This window comes from Xenopus laevis, chromosome 2L, assembly GCF_017654675.1.
Source record: "Xenopus laevis strain J_2021 chromosome 2L, Xenopus_laevis_v10.1, whole genome shotgun sequence".
NCBI lineage: Eukaryota > Metazoa > Chordata > Amphibia > Anura > Pipidae > Xenopus > Xenopus laevis.
The window spans coordinates 82170963-82193675 of NC_054373.1; the positions used below are offsets into that span (position 1 = coordinate 82170963).

Sequence of the window (22713 nt, forward strand, 5' to 3'; positions counted from 1 at the left end):
CTTTTACCTGCAACCCAACCCGCTGCAGTACTCTAGCACATGGCCAAGTACTTTTATACAGGTCATGGAACTTTGAGGTGACTTAATCTCTTTATATTTGATAACGGGGAATATATTATAGATTATAGTACACAATTTTTAATAACTTTTAATGAGTCATGTGGCACTGTTAAGATATAATTTTGCTACAGGGGCCCTACTGTCAGACACTGGAGTAAAATGTTAACTTCTGGAGGCAGGACGAAAAAATAATCTCTTCCCTTGCGATGTATTCTGGAGCTCCACCTCAAATTGGCTTTTTATTTTTTTTTAATTCAGTCTTGAAAGGAAATAGTCAGACTTTTTTTTTTATTTTTATACCCAGGAGTTCATATTGTTAAATTGCATCGCAAACCTCAGGTCGACTAACTGGTACACTAGTCATGCTAACATCACCTCTCAGGGCTGGTAGGCTCTTTACAGTCAACCATATACTTCTGCAAGTGAAGCACTGTAATTATGCCTGTGCAACGGAAAACCAATATACAGGTTTGTAATCCGATTTTTTCCTAGCTCAAAAAAATGCTCAATAAAAGTGCTCAATCTAAAATTACTTTACCAATTCATCAAATAAATATGTTTTGCATGGAGACCCTTAAGTCGGTAATACTCTGTTCCTTCTTATTGTGCCAAATCTCAGGACACTGGGGCATCCTACATCTATGCCGTCATCATACCCTGGACTTTTAACACAACAGTGCGTTGCCACCACTAGCAATTATTCCTCCAGTAATTCTGAAGGTAAAGCAAGAATGCACCATACTGGTAGTGCTGAGGTTGGCCAGGAGGCCATGTACTCTGAGCTTGTCGTGTCGACAACCAGACTTGCTCAGGGTCCGATCAAGCATAACAATCTAGAACTGTTCAATTTAATAGTCTTAAAGCCTGACTTGGTGCACCAAAGACTTCTCCAAACATAGCCATACACTTACTCATAAAAGCCAGGAAACCTCAACATCCAAATATATTGCAGAACTTAAAAGGTTTTCCTCTCCTGGTGTGATACAGCGAATGGTCATGGCCACTTACCTCCTCCCACCAGGTAACTGTTTTCCTAACCGGGGTTCCACCAGAGCCTTTTGCTCGCCTCACTTAAGATTCAGGTTAAGGGTGTTTAAGTGCATCTACAAGGGAACCATAACCTATCCAATGTTTCCAGTTCTAAACGTGCCAATCGATGTAGCAATTACAATCTTTTCTGGAAAGATCTTTTGTTTCAATACACACGTGTAGAGCTGAATCGTCAGATCTACAGGTAGAAACAATGAAATTCTACCTATATCTGACGATTCAGCACTAAACCATGGCTGATCAAAATTTTCCATCTGGGTTGATCAACGAGCCGACCAATATCCAAGCCTTCTGCCGATATCGGTCGGCTCATCGCCTGCCATACATGCACAGAATATTGTACGAAAATCGTTTTTTTTATAATGTTATCATTAAAGGCCCCACTCCTCCCAGAGACCTTGATACTGTTCTGGAAGCTTTACTGCCCCCCCCCCCTTTAAACCTTTCACTTCCGGCAAAGTAAAGTTCCTCACTTGGCTTTCCTGTTATCCATTTGTTCTGCCACGAGTATCATGTAAAGAGCTCAATCTCGTTATATATCAGGACCATCCCTAACATGATTCCATTCTTCACTCCAAAAGTGATCAATATTATTTAGACAAGACTAAAGCATTCCAGAAGGTGGACTAGGTATCCATACCAAAGTGTCCCCTGCATCAAAACATGCCATAGCCAGTTTTTGGGGGTTATTTATCAAAGGTTGAGTTTGTGAGGTTTATTTTCTACCTGAAATAAACTCACAATTAGAATGCTTGCTTAATTCAATGCAATCTAGGGGAAAAACATGAATACTAAAATTGATCCTGTTAACGGTGGGGAAAAAAACTTAATTGATTGAGTTTTCAAGCGCGTAACACCAAAAAAAAAAAACCCAGAAAATCATGAAGGCAAAAACATATTCAAATGGTTCAGGGGACCTCGGCCATTGACTTCTACATGACCTTGGCAAGTTTCCTTTCCCTCTTAAACTACATGCTAACCTCTTTGCCTCTATTGCATCTACTAACTAGTCCATTGCCAAAGCACAGCGGTGGTAGTAACTAAATTAAATAAGCAGTGGAGGATTAATGTTCAATCACAGTGCTTCAACACTCTACATCAGGTACAATGCTTATGACAGATGTCAAATATTTAAAGTCTATTGTGAACAGCAAGAGGAACATTATGTGCCACTCTATTAACTTTTGTATGCATAATGGGGCTCAAGGTTGTTAGCTGGAACGTGAGGGGCCTTAATGATTGTATAAGGCTAGGACTACACGGCTGACTTTGATGTGATCCTACGCTGGGCGACTAAACGCACATGCCGAATCCGATGCGTAAAAAACAAGGTAAGTATATATAACATTGGATAGTGTCGCAACGGTGATCCGACGCGACACGACTGTCTGATGCAGACACAGCTTGCATCGTTTGAATCCGACAGTCATGTCGCGTCAGATCACCGTTGCAACACAATCTGACTTTACATTACTTACCTTGTTCCTGTCGCATCCGACTTGACGCGTGTGTAGTCACCCAGCGTCGGATCGCATCAATGTCGGCTGTGTAGTCTCAGCCTTATACGATCATTAAGGCCCCTCACGTTCCAGCTAACAACCTGTGTTAGTGGCACATAATGTTCCTCTTGCTGTTCACAAAAGACTAAATATTTGTCATAAGCATTGTACCTGAACATGAACCAAAGCAATTTAACAAAAAATAACCAAGAGTTTTACGCTCTCTAGATGTGGAGTGTTGCTTATAAAAAATAGGCTTCCAATTAAGTTAAGGCCATAGAGAATCGTATAGTGGCCCTTGAAAATAACTTGGCCCTTAACCCCCAACCACAAAAGTTTGTGGAGCTTAAAAAAACGGAGGATGAATATTCTCAATATATGAATAAAAGAGCTAAGTATGAACAAAGTATGAAAAAAGTATAAGTATGAAAAAAGAGCTAAGTATGAACACCTTTTTGGGAAACTGAATGTGCTGAAGCACAGTGAGAAAGTGGGTAGACTGTTAGCCCACCTTACAAGGCTCCACTCAACCCCTTCTACAATCACTCTTAAGAGATGCTCAGGGTTCCCTTACCACTGATCCTCTGGTAATTCAAGAGACCCTCACTATGTTTTCTGAGAAGTTATACTCATGTACAATTAAGGAGATAGAGCTGGACATTATAGATAACTTCCTAGTGGACCTAGGTCTGCAACAACTATCAGGAGATTATCGATTATACCTTGATTCAGAAATATACTTGATAGAGGTCCAAGAAGCCATAGATTCATTCCCTATGGGAAGGTGGCGGGGGTAGACAGGCTTCCCATCGAGTTATACAAAAGACACAATAAAACAATTGCTCCTCTGCTCCTTAAGGTTTACAATCATGCTATACTCTCCGCAGTCCTTCCAAACTCAATGTATAAAGCGGCAATTGCCTTGTTACCAAAACAGCCTGTTATGCCTGAATCATACAGCCTATTTCGCTCATTACTGCGGATGGGAAAATATTCGCCAAACTTATTGCTAACAGGCTAAAAAAAGGTAATTCACAAACTTATTAGTGATGGTCAGTTAGGGTTTATTCCAGGAAAGACAGCTGCACTATCAGACGCCTCCTACTCAATCTCGCCTTGCAGTACGACAACAGTGGTTCAAGGGCTGTGTCGGCACTTGATGTCGCTAAGGCTTTTGATACTGTTGAGTGGGTTTACCTTTGGAAGGTGCTAAAAGCTATGGGGATTGGACAAAACCCTTGGGCATCACAGACAGGCTTTGAGAAGATTCAGCTGTATGCTGACGATACCCTGGTGTATTTGGCAACAGGGGACGATTACTCCACAAGCTTGTTTCCCTGACCAACCAGTTTGGTATCCTGTCAGGTTTATAGGTTAACCCCTCAAAATCCACTCTTTTCTTAGTAGACAAACAATTACCAGAGGAAGACTTAAGACAATGTCCCCTACAGATCTCAACCTCCTTTGTATATCTTGGTGTCAAAATTGCACTTCCCATTTCAAGTTATTACTCCCTCAATGTGGTCCCATTACTCGAGTGGGTTGGAAATAAGCTTGAGGCATGGGCCCCTTTACCTGTGGGTCCAAAAGTCAGCCCAGACTGAGTAATGCAAAGGTTTAGTCCAACGCTTCCACCAGCATGTAGTGCTCTCTTTCCAGTCAGGCCACACCAGCAGACCAGCATATAATTAACCAACATAGAGTTGGTTGGAGCACTCCGTAGGCAGACTCTGCTGCACTATGTTTATTGGGTCACAACATGTTTCGGAATGGCATGGATCCTTTTTCAAGTGAAAAATACAAAAAACCAAAACACACCTTGAGTCTATGTACCTTGGAAAGACAGCAGGGGAAGGGGGTAATGGCAAGCCCTGACTTTTATATACTCTACACTGCACCACAGCTATCTCATATGGCATCTTTGATAAGCGGCATGGCATGCTCTGCATTATCAGGGGCCTAGGCCTCCATACTCCGCCAAGGCCTAAACATATCCCAATCCCTGCTCACTTTACACAAAAGGGGTCTAAGGAGCTCACCCTATTATGCTGGCTACCCTTGAACTCTTCCGCAAGGCCACGCAGCTTAGGTCAATCACCATGCTAGACCCTTTAATGCCAATATGGAGGAGTGGTGGCTTTGGTGGTGTGATCAAACTGGATCCTCCAAGTAGGTGGATCCAAAAGGGCATTCATACTCTGGGGGATGTATGGCATGGTAGCAACATCACCACCTTTGCAGATTTACAAGATAAATTTGATTTGCCAACATCACATTGGCTAAACTACATGATGTTGCACCACGCACTGGCTCAGAGGCACAGACGTATACCGATTAAACTGGAGAACCCATCCACTCCTTCCTATATTAAATCCCAGATCTCCCAAGGGCATAATATCTGAACTATAGAAAGTAATAAGTACTCACTACTTTAAGGAAATCCTATTTAAATCCAGAACTGTATGGGAGGATGATCTTGGGGAAATAACTGATGAACAGTGGATGGATTTTCTTAAATCCCCCAACAGAGTCTCGATCAACCCTAGGCATAAAATCTTACAACTATACCTAATACACAGGGCATACTTAACCCCTGCCCGTCTGCATAAATTCAACCCTGACCACTCTCCCTTATGTCTGAGATGTAAAGAGCAGGAGGGCACTCTATTACATACTATATGCTCTTGCGAAAAACTACAAGGGTACTGTACTGACATTACAGATACGTTGTCAGTAGTTTTGAAACTCATGATTCATCCAAAACCAATCATCTGTAAAATGGGCACTTTTTCTGGTCTACAAATCACCCCTCTATCAAAAGCCTTTCTCTGTAAAGCCCTGTTCCAGGCAAGGAGGCTTATAACTTGAAACTGGAGGTCAGAAAACCCTCCTGATCTGGGGCTGTGGACCAACTCGATATCTAAACTAGTCTTGTTGGAGTATCTTAAAGGAGAAGGAAAGCCCCAGGGCGCAAAACCCCTCCCCCCCTCCCGTGTATTGCCCCCCCTCCCTCCTCCCCCCTGGCCTACCCCTCCCGCTGGGCAAATGCCCCTAACTTGTTACTCACCCCTCTGCGCAGGTCCTGTCCACGGAGTTCACAGTCGCCATCTTCTCCCACGCGCGTCTTCTTCCTGCTCTGACCGGCGTCTTCTGGCGCATGCGCAGTAGGAACAGGTACCGGTACAGCTCTATTGCGCATGCGCCGAATGTCACGAAGTGAAATCGGAAAACTTCGTGACATTCGGCGCATGCGCAATAGAGCTGTACCGGTACCTGTTCCTACTGCGCATGCGCCAGAAGACGCCGGTCAGAGCAGGAAGAAGACGCGCGTGGGAGAAGATGGCGACTGTGAACTCCGTGGACAGGACCTGCGCAGAGGGGTGAGTAACAAGTTAGGGGCATTTGCCCAGCGGGAGGGGTAGGCCAGGGGGGAGGAGGGAGGGGGGGCAATACACGGGAGGGGGGAGGGGTTTTGCGCCCTGGGGCTTTCCTTCTCCTTTAAACAAAAAAAGAAAGGCAGAACAGCTGAGTTCCTCAGGATGTGATCCCCCTGGATAAGTAATTTTTCCCTCCCTACCCTAAAATCCACAATGGATCCCCCCTCATCTAAGCGGGGTATTTCCCCAAGCAGCCACCTCCGACACTATTGGTATTGGTAGCCTTTTGGTTGTTGTAAATGTAGGTATCTACACTGCAGTACCGCAGATAAATATGCCTTCTTAATGACACAAATAAGATGAAGTATACAAACTTTTGTACATTCATAACAGATTATTTATTGTGATTTTGAAAATAACAAAAAACGTGCTTGCTTGTATAGTTGTAACAATTCTCTGTTGTTCTTTGTTTTTAAAAAAACGTACCTGAACAAAAAAAAAAGTTAACTTGAATAACCTCTTTAAAGGAACAGTTCAGTGTAAAAACTGGGTTAATAGATAGGCTGTGCAAAATAAAAAATGTTTCGAGTATAGTTAGTTAGCCAAAAATGTAATGTATAAAGGCTGGATTGACTGGATGTCTGACATAACAGAACAGAACACTACTTCCTGCTTTTCAGCTCTCTAACTCTGAGTTAGTCAGCAACTTTAAGGGGGGGGCACATAGGACATAACTGTTCAGTGAGTTTGCAATTGATTCTCAGCATGCAGGTCAGATTCAAAAGCATCAGTTATGACCCATGTGCCCCCCTCAAGTCACTGATTTGTTACTGCCTGGTAACCAATCAGTGGAAACCAAGAGAGCTGAAAAGCAGGAAGTAGTGTTCTGGCTATTATGTTTACACATCCAGTCACTCCAGGGTTTATAAATTGCATTTTTGCCTAACTAACTATATTGAAACTTAATTTTAATTTGCCCAGCCTATCAATTTTTTATTTTTATACTGAACTATTCCTTTAAGCCTGTAAACACCTTTATAATACTTATACTCAGCAAGTATTGAGATCTCCCTTTTCAAGTAAACAAGATAATAAAAGACAATAAATACTGACTTGAATTATAGAATTAGCTGGAGATCCATTGTGATATCCTATAATAAAACATTACATGGTTACAGAAAGCATCTGAAGCTCAACCCTCCAAGGAGTACTGTCTCTAATGTCCAAATTTTATTAATTTCTTTTTGTAGTAGTGATTTCACTACAAGGAAGCGAGTTTACAACCCAAAAGCTCAATTTTCATTTTTAACATTATGTTTGTCTTGACAATTATTAGGAGCCTAGTTACATGTTTTGTCATTGTATGCATAAGGTGACACTGTTAAGGCAGGGGATGAGAACTAGTTATGTCATCAATTATAAACGGTGAGTAGTTATGTTATTTTTGCCACATGACTCACTAAAACGTGTGTATTATTATAAATAAAGTACCACTTGTTGGAAAATATGAGGCTATTAGAAGTAAATTTGGAGTTCCATAACCTGTATAAAGGCACTTGGCGGGACGCGCAGCCAGGCCCCCTGCCCCCCTCCGTACGCCCGGAATGAAATTCGTGGCGCGTGAGCTGCTAGGGGGCCCTGAGGGGGTGTGGGTCCTGGCCCAATCGCACCCCCTGCTCCCCGGTAGTTACGCCACTGCTGGTGCATTGGAATACTATGATAAAATCATGCTAAAATACAAAAAGTATATATTTCAGCATGGACTCAATGGAAGCATGTAGTGTTCTTGCCCTTCTATCCCATAATCACAATTCAGACAGAAAGCTAGCTACAGTGACATGCCCTAGAAATATTTTGGTGAGTTGCCCTGTAAACTGAACGTCTGAAAGAGATCTGCTTATCTTAAATAGTTACCATTATATCTAAGTGCAGGTGCTTAATATTCTGGGGTTTCTGCCAAAAAGCCACTTATTTAATTACCTTTTAGAAACGTTGTATCTTTGTCTGGCGACTGTGTAGGAGATCAAAGAGAAACTCAGGACATTTCAGTAAGAAACCAGGACTGTCTTAGGAAAAACAGGACAGTTGGGTGGTATGTCCATGCTCTTAATTGCAGGTTGTAAAGTGTAGATTTTTTTTGGGAAGACAATTACAATTTCTATTTTTTGGACATTAAATAAATAACAAAAAAGGATCCTGTGTTGCTTACAAATTACTTTAGGATTTTTATTATTGATTAAAGCTTTCCATAACGTTAATATAACTTGCTACAGTTAAAATCTCTGGCAAAGGACTAAGTTAAAGGAACACATGGGAAATCTAGTACACATTTAAAAATCTATTTAGCAAAATCCATATTTGAGCAATGTTTGCCATGTACATCTGCCATTAACTTTTACATAAACTTAAAGGGCATGTAAAGTCTAAAATAGAATAAGGCTAGAAATGCTGTATTTTGTATACTAAATATAAACATGAACTTACTGCAACACAAACCTAATCAAACAAATAATTTATGCTTTCAAAGTTGGCTACAGGGGGTCACCATCTTGTAAATTTGTTAAACATCTTTGCAAGACTAAGACTGCGCACATGCTCATTGTGGTCTGGGCTGCTTAGGGATCATCATAAACAAAGCTGCGTGGGTTCTGCATGGCTGGGAAGTAAGGCGGGGCTCCCCCTGCTGTTCATAAGTATGATTGTTTCCCTGCAGAGTAGCTAGTGACCGTCTGACAATTCCTATCCACAGCAGTAAATGAAGGGAGGATTTCACTGCATACAGTCAGGTTTCTCATAAAAACAGTACACATATCTTAATTAAAGTATATTGGAGATTGGTTTATTTTTCATTAAAGAAAGTAAAAATTGGATTTTATTTTTTTTGCCATTACATGCCCTTTAAGAAGTAGTTTAATCTGACATGGCAACAGTGAGATGGTAACTTGTAGTCACCATACTAATAGTGTGCCTTGAGATTAGGGATGTCACACAAAGAAGGAAGTTAAAAAAAAGTAACCGTGATCTGTGCACGCGGCTCTCTTTCAGTATTTGGACAAATCTTTCACAAAGGATTCGGGATATGAACAATCCTAAAATTGTGGATTTGGCGCATCCCTACTTGAAATGCGCCAAGTATAGTATATCTAACTAGGAAAGACTAACCAAAGAAGGATCTCACATAGCATCTGAAAAAGATATGTCCAATTAGATGGCCAGACATAAAATTACCATAAAATATTATTAGGAAGACTTATAACTGGCTGCTTCTCCTATACATGCAAGTGGATTATCAACACAAACTATTTATATTACATCATATACAAAAACCCCAAATATTAGCAATAATGGAAGTAATTGTGGTGTAAATGTGACAGGCAGGGGTTGCAACTTTTAACAACATGGTGATTACCCACTCAATATATACAATGACTATATTGGGCATATAAAATAAGAATTGCCCTTACAAAAGTAACGGATTACAAAGTAGTAATGATTGGGTCAAAAATCAAACCTGCTACTTCCCAACCTTCATCCAACCCAGCCTCCCCTCTGATGATTCCTAGGATCAGTCACCATAGGGAAGGTGTCCACTCCATTACATAAAAAAAGTGGAGTGGAGGGGTTCACATCTGGACTGGAGTCTTGTACTTAATACCCACTCAGGTCAAGCATTACATATCAAGCTGAGCTGTGGGTAGGCACAAGTGCTCATGCTACTCTAAGGGCTGAGTTTTGGGCGTCTTTAACACTCCAGAACTTGTGTCTACCTTATATGTCAATATGCCTGTTGGTGTATACATATCTATGGCTATCAGTGGCTGATTAAGAGTCCAGGCAATAATAGTTTTGTGGTGATTCTAGTTATTTTGTTTTTAAGGGCCAAGCAAGATTTGGAGAATCCGCACTCCACACAAGCCCAAAAATACGTATCGTGGTGCCCAGCAATAGATGAATCGGCCACCTCACATCAAGGGTAAGAAGAACTTCACTGCCACCCAAGAGTTGCGATAGCAGGGCAAGCCCTTGCAATTTTATTAATGCAGTAGTACTACTGCATTAATAAAATTGTAAGGGCTTGCCCTGCTATCGCAAATCCTGGGTGCCAGTGAAGTTCTTCTTATGCTTGTTTTTAAGGGCAACATGGCACAGGAGTTCTATTTCTGGCAGTATGGTGTTCAAAGGGCCATTTAATCTCTACCATTGTCTCTGCTTTGTGCAAAGTGTGCTATATTGATACTGTCTGATTTGTGTGTACATTTAATGAAGATACTGTGTTGTCTTTACAAACCTGCTGTGTTCACACTGTCATGATGTCTTATTTTTAATGTGCCACATTACATCTGTGATTAGGGTTCCCTGGCATCCTGCTTCATTGGCGCCTCCGACACAACCAAGTTTCTTCTACATGTGAATTGCCGCAGCCAGAGTGGATTTGTGGGAGGCGTCTCAGCAGCAGGTTACACTGTCTCCCTGTCGATTCCGGCAATGGCGTATATCCTTATTCGTTTGTGATTAGGGTTCCCACCTGACTGCTGTATATTATTTTTAAATACTAAATATTAAAATACCAGCCAAAGGTAGGCTGGTATCAAACATTTCCTAGCAACAAAAAGTCTTACCTCCAACACCTTTTATGTCATCGCCCAACCCTCTCCCCTGTTTGTGTGCCCTAAATTTTTCTTACAAAACGGTGGTAACCATAGTCTTTGAACTCTATGCCTTTTTCCAAAGGTTATTCTATTTTCTTGTATCCTTTAATGGCATACATACAAGTGGGAATGGGCAGACACAGTGCATGGTTCCATGCTTTTGTCTTCTTTTCTCCACTGGAACATTAGTATAAAAAAAATTATTACTTTTTAATGAATACAAAATACTTAAGTTATTATTACAAAAACATTGCTATTCCAGATAATTCAACTTTTGTATGTTGGAAAGAAAGCTCTTTTTGTGCATGACATACGTTGCCATATAAAGAAATGCAAAGTATCAAGAGCTGATTGGAAAGGCACTGCCAGTACTCAGTGGTGTAACTGCCGGCCTGTCAAAGCCATGATAAGTGTTGTTTATCATGGGTGGGCAGGACGGAATTTATCGGCTACAATTTCCTCAAAAGCACGAGACTCCATGAAACGCGTCAAGCGTGGGGTATTGTTAGTGTTGCCACCTGGTCGGTATTTTACCAGCCTAGCCGGTAAAACACCAGCAAAGGCCGGGGCCGGTATTACAAATTAACCGGCAATGTAGCTGCCGGTAAATTTGTAATATATCAAACAAATGCCCGTGGCCTGCACCCAGCCCAGTAAAAATTTACATTTTGCTGCTGGCTTGAGTCCAAACGCGTGCTGTGGCCCCGCCCTCTTTGATGTCACGACTGGCACAGCCAATCACGTGCCTTGGATCCACCCCCTTAATTGTTGCAACCCGCCCCTTTGTAGCCAGGGCCCGCCCTTTTATACCTGCCCCCTCCAACAGCCGGTAGAGATTTTTTTAAAAGGTGGCAACCCTAGGTATTGTTCACAACTGCGGGTGATGTAAATGCTTTTATTATATTGAATAAAGTGAAGATTTTATGAATTCAGCTGCCTGGTGCTCCGTACAATATACAGTGTTGTCATATAAGCTTGTCCTTATCTGGGGGCATGATTACGAGCCAACACGGGGAGTCTGTTGATCCTGTGGCTAGGGTTGCCACCTGGCCGGTAAAAATGACGGCTGATCCCAGTGTTATTAATAGGGAAAAAAGATAAATATATAGAAAGACTGGTATTTTATTCCAGAAAAGGTGGCAACACTACCTGTGGCGTGGTTGGAAGTGGGCGAGTGCTCTCATTTCAAATGTTTGTTTCTGCATGAATTTACATGATATTTTCTTTACTTTACTAGGAATTGACACATACAAATATAAAAAGCCGGTAATTTTATAGAAAACCTGGCAGCAATATTATGACAGATTCCAGGTTTTACATATTCAGCGCTAAACATAATGACTCCCAGCAAGCAAAGCAGTCAATCTCTCTCAAACTTTTGTTTGGCCCCTAATTATTTTATTTCTTAGAACGAACAGCGAATGTTTATCCCGCTGGTTTAAAATAAAATGTGTCCCAAATCAAATATGGCCGCTTGTTAGATAACCCTAGCGATGTATTGGCAGTATACATGCGTGACGTCATCGTCCCAGCGTGCACGTCGCCCCTCTCTCCGGAAGAAATCGGCTGTGCGTGCCGAGGAACTTCCTCTTCGCGGACAGCCCGGCCTAGGTAGGAGTTTAATGGCTGCTTTCTTCACGTTACAATCCGTTCTCAATCCGAGTTCTAGATCAGCCATCCGGGTTTTCCGGCTTTGTTTCTGATTAGAAACGCGTGCTATGTACCCTGGGTTGTAGTAATGCGGAGCAATTTTTGTTCCTTGTTGAGAATATTGAGGTTCTTGTTAACGTGTCGCTTTCACTGTCACTGAGAGTCTTCTCGTATAGCTGCTGTGTTTCTGCTAAGGACACGGTACTTTCCTATTGATAATTAAGCAGATAGCGCTGTTTTGTATTATATGTAGTTGTGTGTAGAGGGGTATAAGATGCCTGTGTTTTACTGTTGTTTGAATAGAAAGATGAGTAATAAAAAGTAGCACTAACAATGTATAGCTTTACACAGCATTTGTTTTAGACGGGGTCAGTGACCCCCATTTGAAAGCTGCAAAAGCGTCAGAAGAAAAAGGCAAATAATTAAAAAAAAAAAAAAAAAAAAAAGAGCAGAGGAAAGTTTGCTAAGAATTGTCCATTCTATAACATAGTAAAAGTTTACTTAAAGCTGAACCAGCCTTTTATGGCCGACATTGGAGTTGTGGGTTTTGTTTGATGTAAAGGTGGAACTAATATTGTACTGCAGGAACACACTTTGTTTTAGTCTGTAGATTTTATTTCATGTTACTATAAGGAGTGAAGAGGCCTGTGGCACACACACGGGGCATATTCTCTGCCAGTCAGTGGGGCATTTCTGTTTGGGGGAGGCTACCAATAAATTGCTTTCTGTTTGTGAATTTGTACTGTGCTTTTAAATGGAACTGTTTTTCAGCTGGTGGAACATGACCATTCTGCCTGTCATTAACTTGAATGGAATCCACCTGCCACTGCTAGTTGATAAAGGGTTCACCTTTAAATTAACTTTTAGTATGATGTAGAGAGTGATATTTTGAGACCTTTTTTTATTGGTTTTAATTTTTTAATAATTTTATGTTTTTGCGTTATTTAGCTTTTTATTCAGCAGCTCTCCAGCAATTTCAGCAAACTGGTTGCTAGGGTCCAAATTACCTAAGCAACCATGCATTTATTTGAATGAGACCTGAAAAGGAGAGGGCCTAAATAGAAAGATGAGTAATAAAAAGTAGCAATAACAATACATTTGTAGCTTTAAGGAGCATTTGTTTTAAGATAGGTTCAGTGACCCCTCCCCCCATTTGAAAGCTGGAAAGATTCAGAAGGCAAAAAATTTAAAAAAACTAAAGAATAAATAATGAAGACCAACTGAGAAGTTACTTAGAATTGGCTATAATATAACATACTAAAAGTTAACTTAAAGGAAAAGTTCAGTGTGAAAAGAAACTGGATAAATACATAGGCTGTGCAAAATAAAAAATGTTTCTAATATAGTTAGTTAGGCAAAAATGTAATATATAAAGGCTGGAGTGAACAGATGTCTAATAAAACAGCAAGAATCCAACTTCCTACTTTTCAGCTCTAACTCTGAGCTAGTCAGCGACTTGAAGGGGGGGGCCACATGGTACATTTCTGTTCAGTGAGTTTGTAATTGATCCTCAGCATTCAGCTCCGATTCAAAAGCAACAGATATGACCCATGTGGCACCCCCTCAAGTCTCTGGTTACTGCCTGGTAACCAGGGTAACCAGTCAGTCTAAACCAAGAGAGCTGAAAAGCAGGAAGTAGTGTCTGACTGACATGTTATACATCAAATCACTCCAGCCTTTATACATTACATTTTTGGCTAACTATATTAGAAACATTTTTTATTTTGCACAGCCTATTTACCCAGTTTTTATTTTTACACTGAACAATTCCTTTAATGGTGAACCACCCCTTTAAAGGCAGCTTCCATTCAAGTAAATGGCAGGCTGTTTGAGCACTTTGCCTCCAGTGATGTGTAAGCCCCACGTGCCATACGACTTAACGTTAAATAAAAAAAGATCTAGGACTGGATCATTCTCCTCTCAGTGATACTGGGTTTAGTTCTCCTCTGTGGTGTTTATCAGGGATTCATCAAGAGTCTGTTACATGAGACTTTTAGCCCCACTAAGTAGCAAGCAGGGCTCTGTAGTCTGTACATAAATCCTCCGACTCCTATGTGTTTAAAGCAACAGTAACACCGAAAACCGAAAGTGTATCAAAGTAATTACATTATAATGTACTGTTGCTCTGCACTGATAAAAACTGTTTGCTACAGAAGACTACTATAGTTTATATAAATAAGCTGATGTGCAGCCATGGGGGCAGACATTCAAGCTATTGGGGGGGGGGAGAAAAGGTACAGGTTACAGATAAAACACCATTGTAATGGACAGAGCTTATCTGCTATGTAACCTGTGCCCTTTCTCCTTTTTCAGCTTTGAATGGCTCCCCCCATGGCTTGTTTATATAAATTATAGAAGCGTTTCTGAAGCAAACACAGGTTACCAGTACATGCTAACAGTATATTATGTCTTAATTACTTTAGAACACTTTCATTTTTTGGTGTTACTGTTCCTAATGTAATTTCCATGTTTGAAGGAAGTTAAGTACCGAACATACAAGGCATTTTTCAATGCCAAAGCTCAAAATAATCCGTTAAACTACATAAACCAAAAACAATTGGAAAACCTAAAACAACTTGTATATTAATTGAACATAGAGCTGTTAAATAGAAACCAAATTTGATTAAAGTATTATGCTTTGAAGGAGGGCATATCCTTCATAGAAACTTTAAAATATGATTTAATTATTTTCAGTGCTTGTATTTAACGTTAAGAGTCTGTGCATTTTTGGAGTTTCAACTCTAGATACCCAATATTGCTCCATACTCCACAGCTCTGGTAGCAAGTTAGTAAATTGATGTATCTGTTATTTTCTTCTCGCTATTAACATAGAATTTCTTTGGTTTCTAGTGCACAATGGGACGTGTAATCAGGGGACAGAGAAAAGGTGCAGGCTCTGTTTTTAAAGCCCACGTCAAACACAGAAAGGGTGCTGCTAAGCTCCGGGCTATCGACTTTGCTGAAAGAAATGGCTACATCAAGGGTATTGTGAAAGTATGTACTTATATTTATTTTTCATAATCTGTACTTAATAGGGACCAGACAAGAACCTCCATTGTCTCTTCTCTTTTGTGGAGATCCAAATTCAGTCCTCTGGGTGGGCAGCCCTAATAAGAATCTAAAAGATGGAATTTTGTTTCAGGACATTATCCATGATCCAGGCCGTGGCGCTCCTCTTGCTAAGGTTGCATTCCGTGATCCTTACAGGTTTAAAAAGAGGACAGAGTTGTTCGTTGCAGCTGAGGGAATCCATACTGGACAGTTTGTGTACTGTGGCAAGAAAGGTTCGTTTTATGTTAAGTGGATTTATGTAATAGTGGCAAATGTCCTTGTATAAAGTTAGGTAAGGTGTATAATATATTTGCATAGGTTCTGTCTCCTTTAACAACCGCTGTTCCAGTTTTTGTTGTCCTTTCTTGCTTATGGATTTTACATGTGCCCTAAGTGCACTATAATTCACAGGTTACCAACATAATATGTACTGTTGCATATTTGGGTGCAGGCTCAAAGGAACAGTTCAGTGTAAAAATAAAAACTGGGTAAACAGGCTGTGCAAAATAAAATGTTTCAAATATAATTAGGCAAAAATGTAATGTAGAAAGGCTGGAGTGACACTACTTCCTGCTTTTCAGCTCTCTTGGTTTACACTGCCTGGTTACAAGGCAGTAACCAATTAGAGACTTGAAGGGGGGGTGAATGGTTCATATCTGTTGCTTTTTAATCTGAGCTGAAGCTGAGTATCAATTGCAAACTCACTGAACAGATATGTACCATGTGGCCCCCCTTCAAGTCGCTGACTAACTCAGATAGAGAGCTGAAAAGTGTTCTGGCTATTATGTTACACATCCAGTCACTCCAGCCTTTATACATTACATTTTTGGCTAACTATATTGGAAACATTTTTTTTATTTTGCACAGCCCATCTATTTACACAGTTTTTATTTTCACACTGAACTGTTCCTTTAAACTCTGCATAAAATAACTGAGGACTTTAACTTGCCCTTTAACTTCTAAAAGTTGCAAATGTAAACAATATTCACATTGCAGATATACCCTCAAACATTAAAACTGGGTGATAATACGTTGAATTAACATGACATTAATATTCTATACTATAGGGTAGCCCTTAATATTTTTGAATCCACTTACTTTATTTGAACTGCTACAATTATGACTGATGCTGATGTTGTATTTAGGCAATCAAATAATTTCTTTTTCTTCCTTGTCATGGAGAGAACTTCCCTTTGGTAATGCATAAGCAGTGGAACCCTTTTCAGCACTAACCTGATTTTCAGGGGTTCCTAAGGATCCTAATGTGATTGGTTTTTTAAAAATGCAATTTGCTTTTAAAAGAGAAGGAAAGGCATTATCAGGGTCTCAGGGAAGCAATTATAATCACTTGGGGGTACCTAATTTTTTTTGCAACCTCAGTGGCAGTGCTGTGTATTTACAGTGTTGTGAATTGAGAATATTATTACATGTATTAATATTTCATTTTCAAAAGATGCATTTAGGTATTTGACTAACTCTGCCTTCTATTCAATAGCTCAGCTGAACATTGGCAATGTACTCCCTGTTGGCACCATGCCCGAAGGCACCATTGTCTGTTGTGTGGAGGAGAAACCAGGTGATCGTGGCAAAATTGCCCGGGCCTCTGGTAACTATGCCACAGTTATCTCCCACAATCCTGAAACAAAGAAAACCAGAGTGAAGTTGCCCTCTGGATCCAAGAAGGTCATCTCATCTGCTAACAGAGCTATTGTTGGTAAGTATTTTGTGCACCAATATTTCTCTCGCTGAGGGGCAGATTTATCACTTTGTGCTGAAACATGACCTCAATTTTTGCAGATGGCATTTTGTGAACTACAGTAGAACCCACATTTTTATGTTTTTCAGGGGACCAGAAAAAAATGGTGAAAAATTCAGGGAAAAGTATTATGCATAATAGGTGGGACCACAAAACAACAATGTAAAATGAGGGAAAACTTAAAATCAGGGGATGTAAACTCGAGTTTATAAAATAGACTGTCCTCTTAGGGTAGGGGCACACTGGGCGATTCGGGGAGATTTAGTCGCCTGGCGACTAATCGCCTCGTCTTTGCGGCGACCAATCTCCCCGAACACCTTCCCTCACTCTTGCGCTGGCTAAAATAAAAAATTGCCGCCGCTGAAGCACATGGGGCGATTTGTTTTATGAAGTTGCCGCACAAGGAAACTTCGGGCGACACACACAAGAGTGTGGGGAAGGCGTTCAGGGAGATTGGTCGCTGCAAAGACGATACGATTAGTCGCCAGGCAATTAAATCTTCCCGAATTGCCCAGTGTGCTCTTACCATAAAGGTTAAAGATAAGTTCACATTCTAAGATATTATTCAGCTGGAGCTTGTAAGCTGGATACAGCCTTCTTGGGGTTGTCCCCTTTGCCCAATGGATCAGTCCCTCAGTGTGGAGAAAGTTGCACAATGATTTTATAAGACACAAACCATTATTCTCAGCAGCTGGGCAATGCCATTTAGAGGATAAGTACAATGAAATATGTTTAAGGTACCCCTCCTGGGAACCACAGCCACTTACCTTTCTCTTACTGACAATATTTTTCTTCCTTAATTGTTTGATTATCTTAACTGTCCCATTTAGCACTGCTGGTTCTGACTATTGAAACTGTAGCAGTAGTCCACTTTCCGCCTGTCAAGACTCCCTGCTTCCTTTCAAGCAATAGCACAGGCCAGACAGATATGACAAAGTTGCTTAGAATTACATTCTTTTTTTTTTCTTTTGTCAAATTTGGATGAGGTTGCCCTTTAAACTACATGATCATTAAGATATATAAAAATTGAACGTGAAACCACTATACAAGTTTACATGTCGCAATAGTGACTAAGCTGGGAACCAGTATCCACCTGTAAATTGCCATATTTATATGGGTGGTTCACCTTCCAACACTTGTTCAGTTGGTTTCAGGCAGTTCACCAGAAATAAAGACTTTTTCAAATTCCTTTCTATTTTCTGTGTGTGACCGATCTTTTAATATTGAAATGTAAGTCTTATTTAAGTAAGCCACCTTTTTTTAAGCATCTCTGGGATGGGGGGGGGGGGTTGCCGATCCTGTAAACTGTTCTACATTTAGTTGATACATTTCTTATCTTTGTTCCTGTTGAGCAGAATCTGTTTCATTAGAGGCAGCTGTTAGAATTGATACAATAGTTGCTAATACTCCAGAGAAGCTCCTGAAAAATCAACTAAATATAGCGAATTGTACAGTTCAAAATCTGCACCTGAATTACTCAGCTGACAGACTGAAATACTGAAACATTTCACTTTAAACTTAAAAAATTAAAGATATAAAGCAATTGATGAAAGTATTTATGGAGAACAATCTGAAACCAACTGAACTGAGTGTTTGGAAGGTGCACAACCCCTTTAATGTACAAATACCTTTGAGATTTATTATGATGTGAAATAAGAATTTCCCTGGTGTCTCTCTGGAAGTATTTTTCTTTTTCTATTAGACCGTTGGCAACCTGCAGTTACAATGACATCGGTTTGTCAGGGTCACTGATCAGCAATGAAAAGTCAGAATGATTGTAGTATTAAGTCTTTCATATTAATATATTATCATGTTCTATTCAGGCTCGGTTGTTTATCTTGTCATTGACTGCTCCTGGTTGCTAGGGAGTACGTTTTGTCCGAGCATCTGAATTACCGTTTATATTAAAAAGGAAGGAGCTGCAAAAATGATTCAAAAACCAGTCATCTTAAAATAGCACTGTCTTCATCATACTAAAAGTACATTTACAAATGAACTGCTTATTTAAATGGTCACTGTACTGTAGGTTTTATTTGTGTAAAAAAAAAAAAAACTAACGAGGGCTTTATCCGCTTCCTTTTTGTCCTTCACCCTTTGTTGGCTAGTAACGAGAGAAAGTCTGTGATATTACTTAATAGCCAAGAAATGTTGTCCAAATTGGGGGCATTGGCAGCCAAGTCAGGACCATAACTTGTACTTTCCACAGAAGGACCAACAATTTTGTAATTCGGTTGTTTAGTGTTCGAAAAAACATTATAAATACTCTTTTATTTTACTGCACTTTTTGATCCACTTGATGTCTGGTTGTTGTAATTGTTCAACCAACACTTAAATGTGAACGTTACTTGAATGCAGGTGTTGTTGCTGGAGGTGGTCGTATTGACAAACCTATCCTGAAGGCAGGTCGTGCCTACCATAAATACAAGGCAAAGAGAAACTGCTGGCCACGTGTCCGTGGTGTGGCTATGAACGTAAGTGTTTTTTTACAGTGGGATGTGACTTGTTAGCAGGGAAACAATACATTGTTGAGGCCTGTGTTGGTATCTGTTTTCTTCTGCTCATTAATCAACATAATTTACCATAAATACTTTGATGACACTTACAAATCTTACAAAAAACGTAGCATTACAAATATTAGCGTGACATTTAAATGCAGAAGAGATTGGTGTTCAGAAAACTCCTGTAAATCATACAAAAATTATTGTAATGTTTGTGGGTTTAAAATTCATTTTTTTCCTTTTCTTACAGCCTGTTGAACATCCCTTCGGTGGTGGTAACCATCAACACATTGGTAAGCCCTCAACCATCAGGAGAGATGCCCCAGCTGGTCGCAAAGTTGGTCTTATTGCTGCTCGTCGTACCGGTCGTCTGCGTGGTACAAAGACAGTGCAGGAAAAGGAGAACTAAAGCTTGTCTATCTAATAATTACAAAATAAATTGTAAAAAACAAAAAACTGTCTTGTCTTAATTGCTGCTCCCCACCCCCAATAACTCTTAAGACTCACTGGATACTAGTTTGTTTTAAAAGCTACTAATCTCCACATCTTTAATATATTTTCTGCTCTTTAGTTAATTTGAAGGTAGGCTAGGCCAGAAAGACAGGTGGTAATTGGAGTACCTCTCCAAAAGAACCACAGTGCACATATACACATCCTTATACTGACATCAATATACTCCCATATATAATACACACACACACTAATTGTACAGCTGGACATTTCCAGAACCACATATGCCGCTTCAACTGAAAGTTCTGTTCCACTAATCTAAAAGGGTGGCCTATGGTGCATTCATACTTTTTAAGTGGAAATAAGATTCCCTCACTATATCTCTAATGTACTTTTAAAGAGTAATCCTGTCCCAGGTTGTTGAGAACCCCCACCTTGATAGTCTACCCTCATAATTTAAATCTTACATCCTTTTAACCAGTTTAGTTGTACTTCTCTGTTCTCTCTCCAGCACATTTACAGTATATCCCTCTTGAGGACTGGAGCCCAACACTGCACTGTATACTATAGGTGTGGCCTTACCAGGGACCTATAAAGAGGCATAATTATGTTTTCATCCCTTGAGTTATGCTTTTTTTTTTTTTTTTTTTTTGCAAAACAGCACTTTATTGGATTTAGTAGCCACAGAATGACACTGCCTGGATTTGTAGACTTACCTACCAAAATCCCTAGATCAATTGGGGATACCCCAACACACTGGTATTTAGTGTATTACTTGCAATTATATTATTTCTACCTAAGTGAATAACCTTTCATTTAACAACATTGAACCTAATTTTCCAGTTTGCTGCCTGGTTTTTCCAATTTAATCAGATCGCTCTGCAAAGTGGGAGCAACCTGTAGGGAACTTCGTATTTCACAATTGGGTATCCACAAAAACCTTACTTCCAATGCTCCAGGTCATTAATAAACAAGTTGAAAAGTAAAAGGACCAAGTACAGAGCCCTGCGGTACTCCACTAACACTGGTCCAATTAATTGTTCCATTTACCACCACTCTTTGTAATCTATCCTTCAGCCAGTTCTCTATCCATGTATAAATACTATGTTCCAGGCCAATATTCTATAACTTAACCAGTAACCTGCTGTGTGGTACTGTATCAAATGTCTAATTAGATCACCTCTATTGCCCTCCCACCCCATTGCTCACCTATTCATAAAATTAGCTGTTACACATAAAACCACACTGTCATAAAAAGTATTGTGATTTGCAATGTTGTGACGTATCTTACCCTGTATTACACCTTCCAAAAGTTTTTCCTACCACTGGTATCAGACTAACCAGCCTTTCGTTTTCAGGCTAAAAGCGGGTTCCATTTTTTGAATAGTGACACCGCATTCGCTATGGAATGTACAAGCTGCAAAAGGAAAAGCTACACAGTCTAAAACATATTATTCCTGTAGCAAAAGATGGGAGGCCAATGTTGTACACAGCACAATAGCTGTACTAGAGGCATTGGTTGGGAGCACTGTGTATATGCTGGAAAGCAATAGAGCCACAAGGTGTACGATTTGGAAATGTTGGGAGTAAGGGCCCACTCTGCTGTTCTGTCCAGCCAAGGTAGCAGGAATGATAGAACTGAGTAGAGAAATATCAGTAGTTGCCTTTCTCTTGCCTAGATTGGGGGACACAGGCACCATGGGGAATGAAGATCCAGTTGCTGGAGGAAGGACACTAAAGGGTTAAGAAAAGCTCCTGCTCTGGGCTTTACCCCCCTCCTACTTCCTCAATCTTCAGTTTTTCTTTAGTGTCCTCAGAAGGAGGACGGACACGGAGTGGCTGAAGCAGTGGTCTAAGGGCCATAGCCACAACAGGGGTCTGTGATTTTTACTATCCAGTGCCTTTCCAGCCAGGGGTTCCCCCCCATCCAGGTGCCATTAGCCTTTCCGCTCTACGGAGGTCTGCAGGCTGGAGAGCTTCCTCCTCCACCCCTGGGCGGCTGGTTCCCGCTCCACGGAGGCTGCACCAGCTGCTGGAACAAGGGGGGGGTGTGTGTGTGCTTCTTTGGGCACTGACAGCTGGCATAGGTGGTAAGTATATACCCCTACCTTCTCCTTTTTCTGCCAGTCTTTTTTTTGTGGCTCTACCCTTATTCGCCTACAGCATGCTTGTAGCGGTCCTTCCTACCTTCTAGCGGTGCTCTTGGGCAGTGCGCAGCGTGGGTTCTCTTCTCCCCTTGTGCGCGTTCTTCCGCTCCATATTGAAGGTTCGGCGGCAATCTTGGTTAGGTGTTTGAGGCGTCATCATGCTTGATAAAGGGGGTAACCCCGAAACGTCGCACGTCTGCACAAGAAATAAAAGCAAGGGGGAACCCTGCATTTCACTTGCCTTGAGTGCCAGAGTTTTTTTCGTTCAAATAGGTGTTTGAGGCGGACATACGCTACGCACGCCTAGTCAGCGTCCTCTATGACGCGCTCCCCGGCAGCCATTTTGGGACACGCTGCGCAGGAATCGCAAGCAGGAATCACAAGCCGGCGCTCGGTTCGCAGAGAGACGCGCTTCTCTATACAGGTACCGAATTTTGTCGCTAAGAACCTGTGACACTATTAGGCTTTGGCTTACCTCTTCCCCCTGTCTCCACAGGTTGCCTAAGTACTTAGATGCCGAGGGGGG

The 22713-nt window shown here is 40.8% G+C and overlaps 1 protein-coding gene across 3 annotated transcripts; it reads left to right on the forward strand.

Annotated features, from left to right (window-relative positions):
- The first annotated feature begins 11464 nt into the window (after nucleotides 1–11464).
- On the forward strand, nucleotides 11465–20047 carry rpl8.L (ribosomal protein L8 L homeolog). Of its 3 annotated transcripts, none has more exons than XM_041582098.1 (6): nucleotides 11465–11496; nucleotides 15136–15279; nucleotides 15428–15569; nucleotides 16832–17050; nucleotides 19448–19563; nucleotides 19841–20047. In XM_041582098.1, the coding sequence occupies exons 2-6, from the start codon at nucleotides 15142–15144 to the stop codon at nucleotides 19997–19999; spliced, it is 774 nt and encodes a 257-aa protein (XP_041438032.1). In that variant the 5' UTR covers nucleotides 11465–11496; nucleotides 15136–15141; the 3' UTR covers nucleotides 20000–20047. The 3 variants fall into 3 exon arrangements, with proteins under 3 accessions (XP_041438032.1, XP_018102131.1, XP_018102133.1); XM_018246642.2 differs by lacking the exon at nucleotides 11465–11496 and adding an exon at nucleotides 12152–12246; XM_018246644.2 differs by lacking the exon at nucleotides 11465–11496 and adding an exon at nucleotides 14599–14663.
- The last annotated feature ends 2666 nt before the right edge of the window (nucleotides 20048–22713 follow it).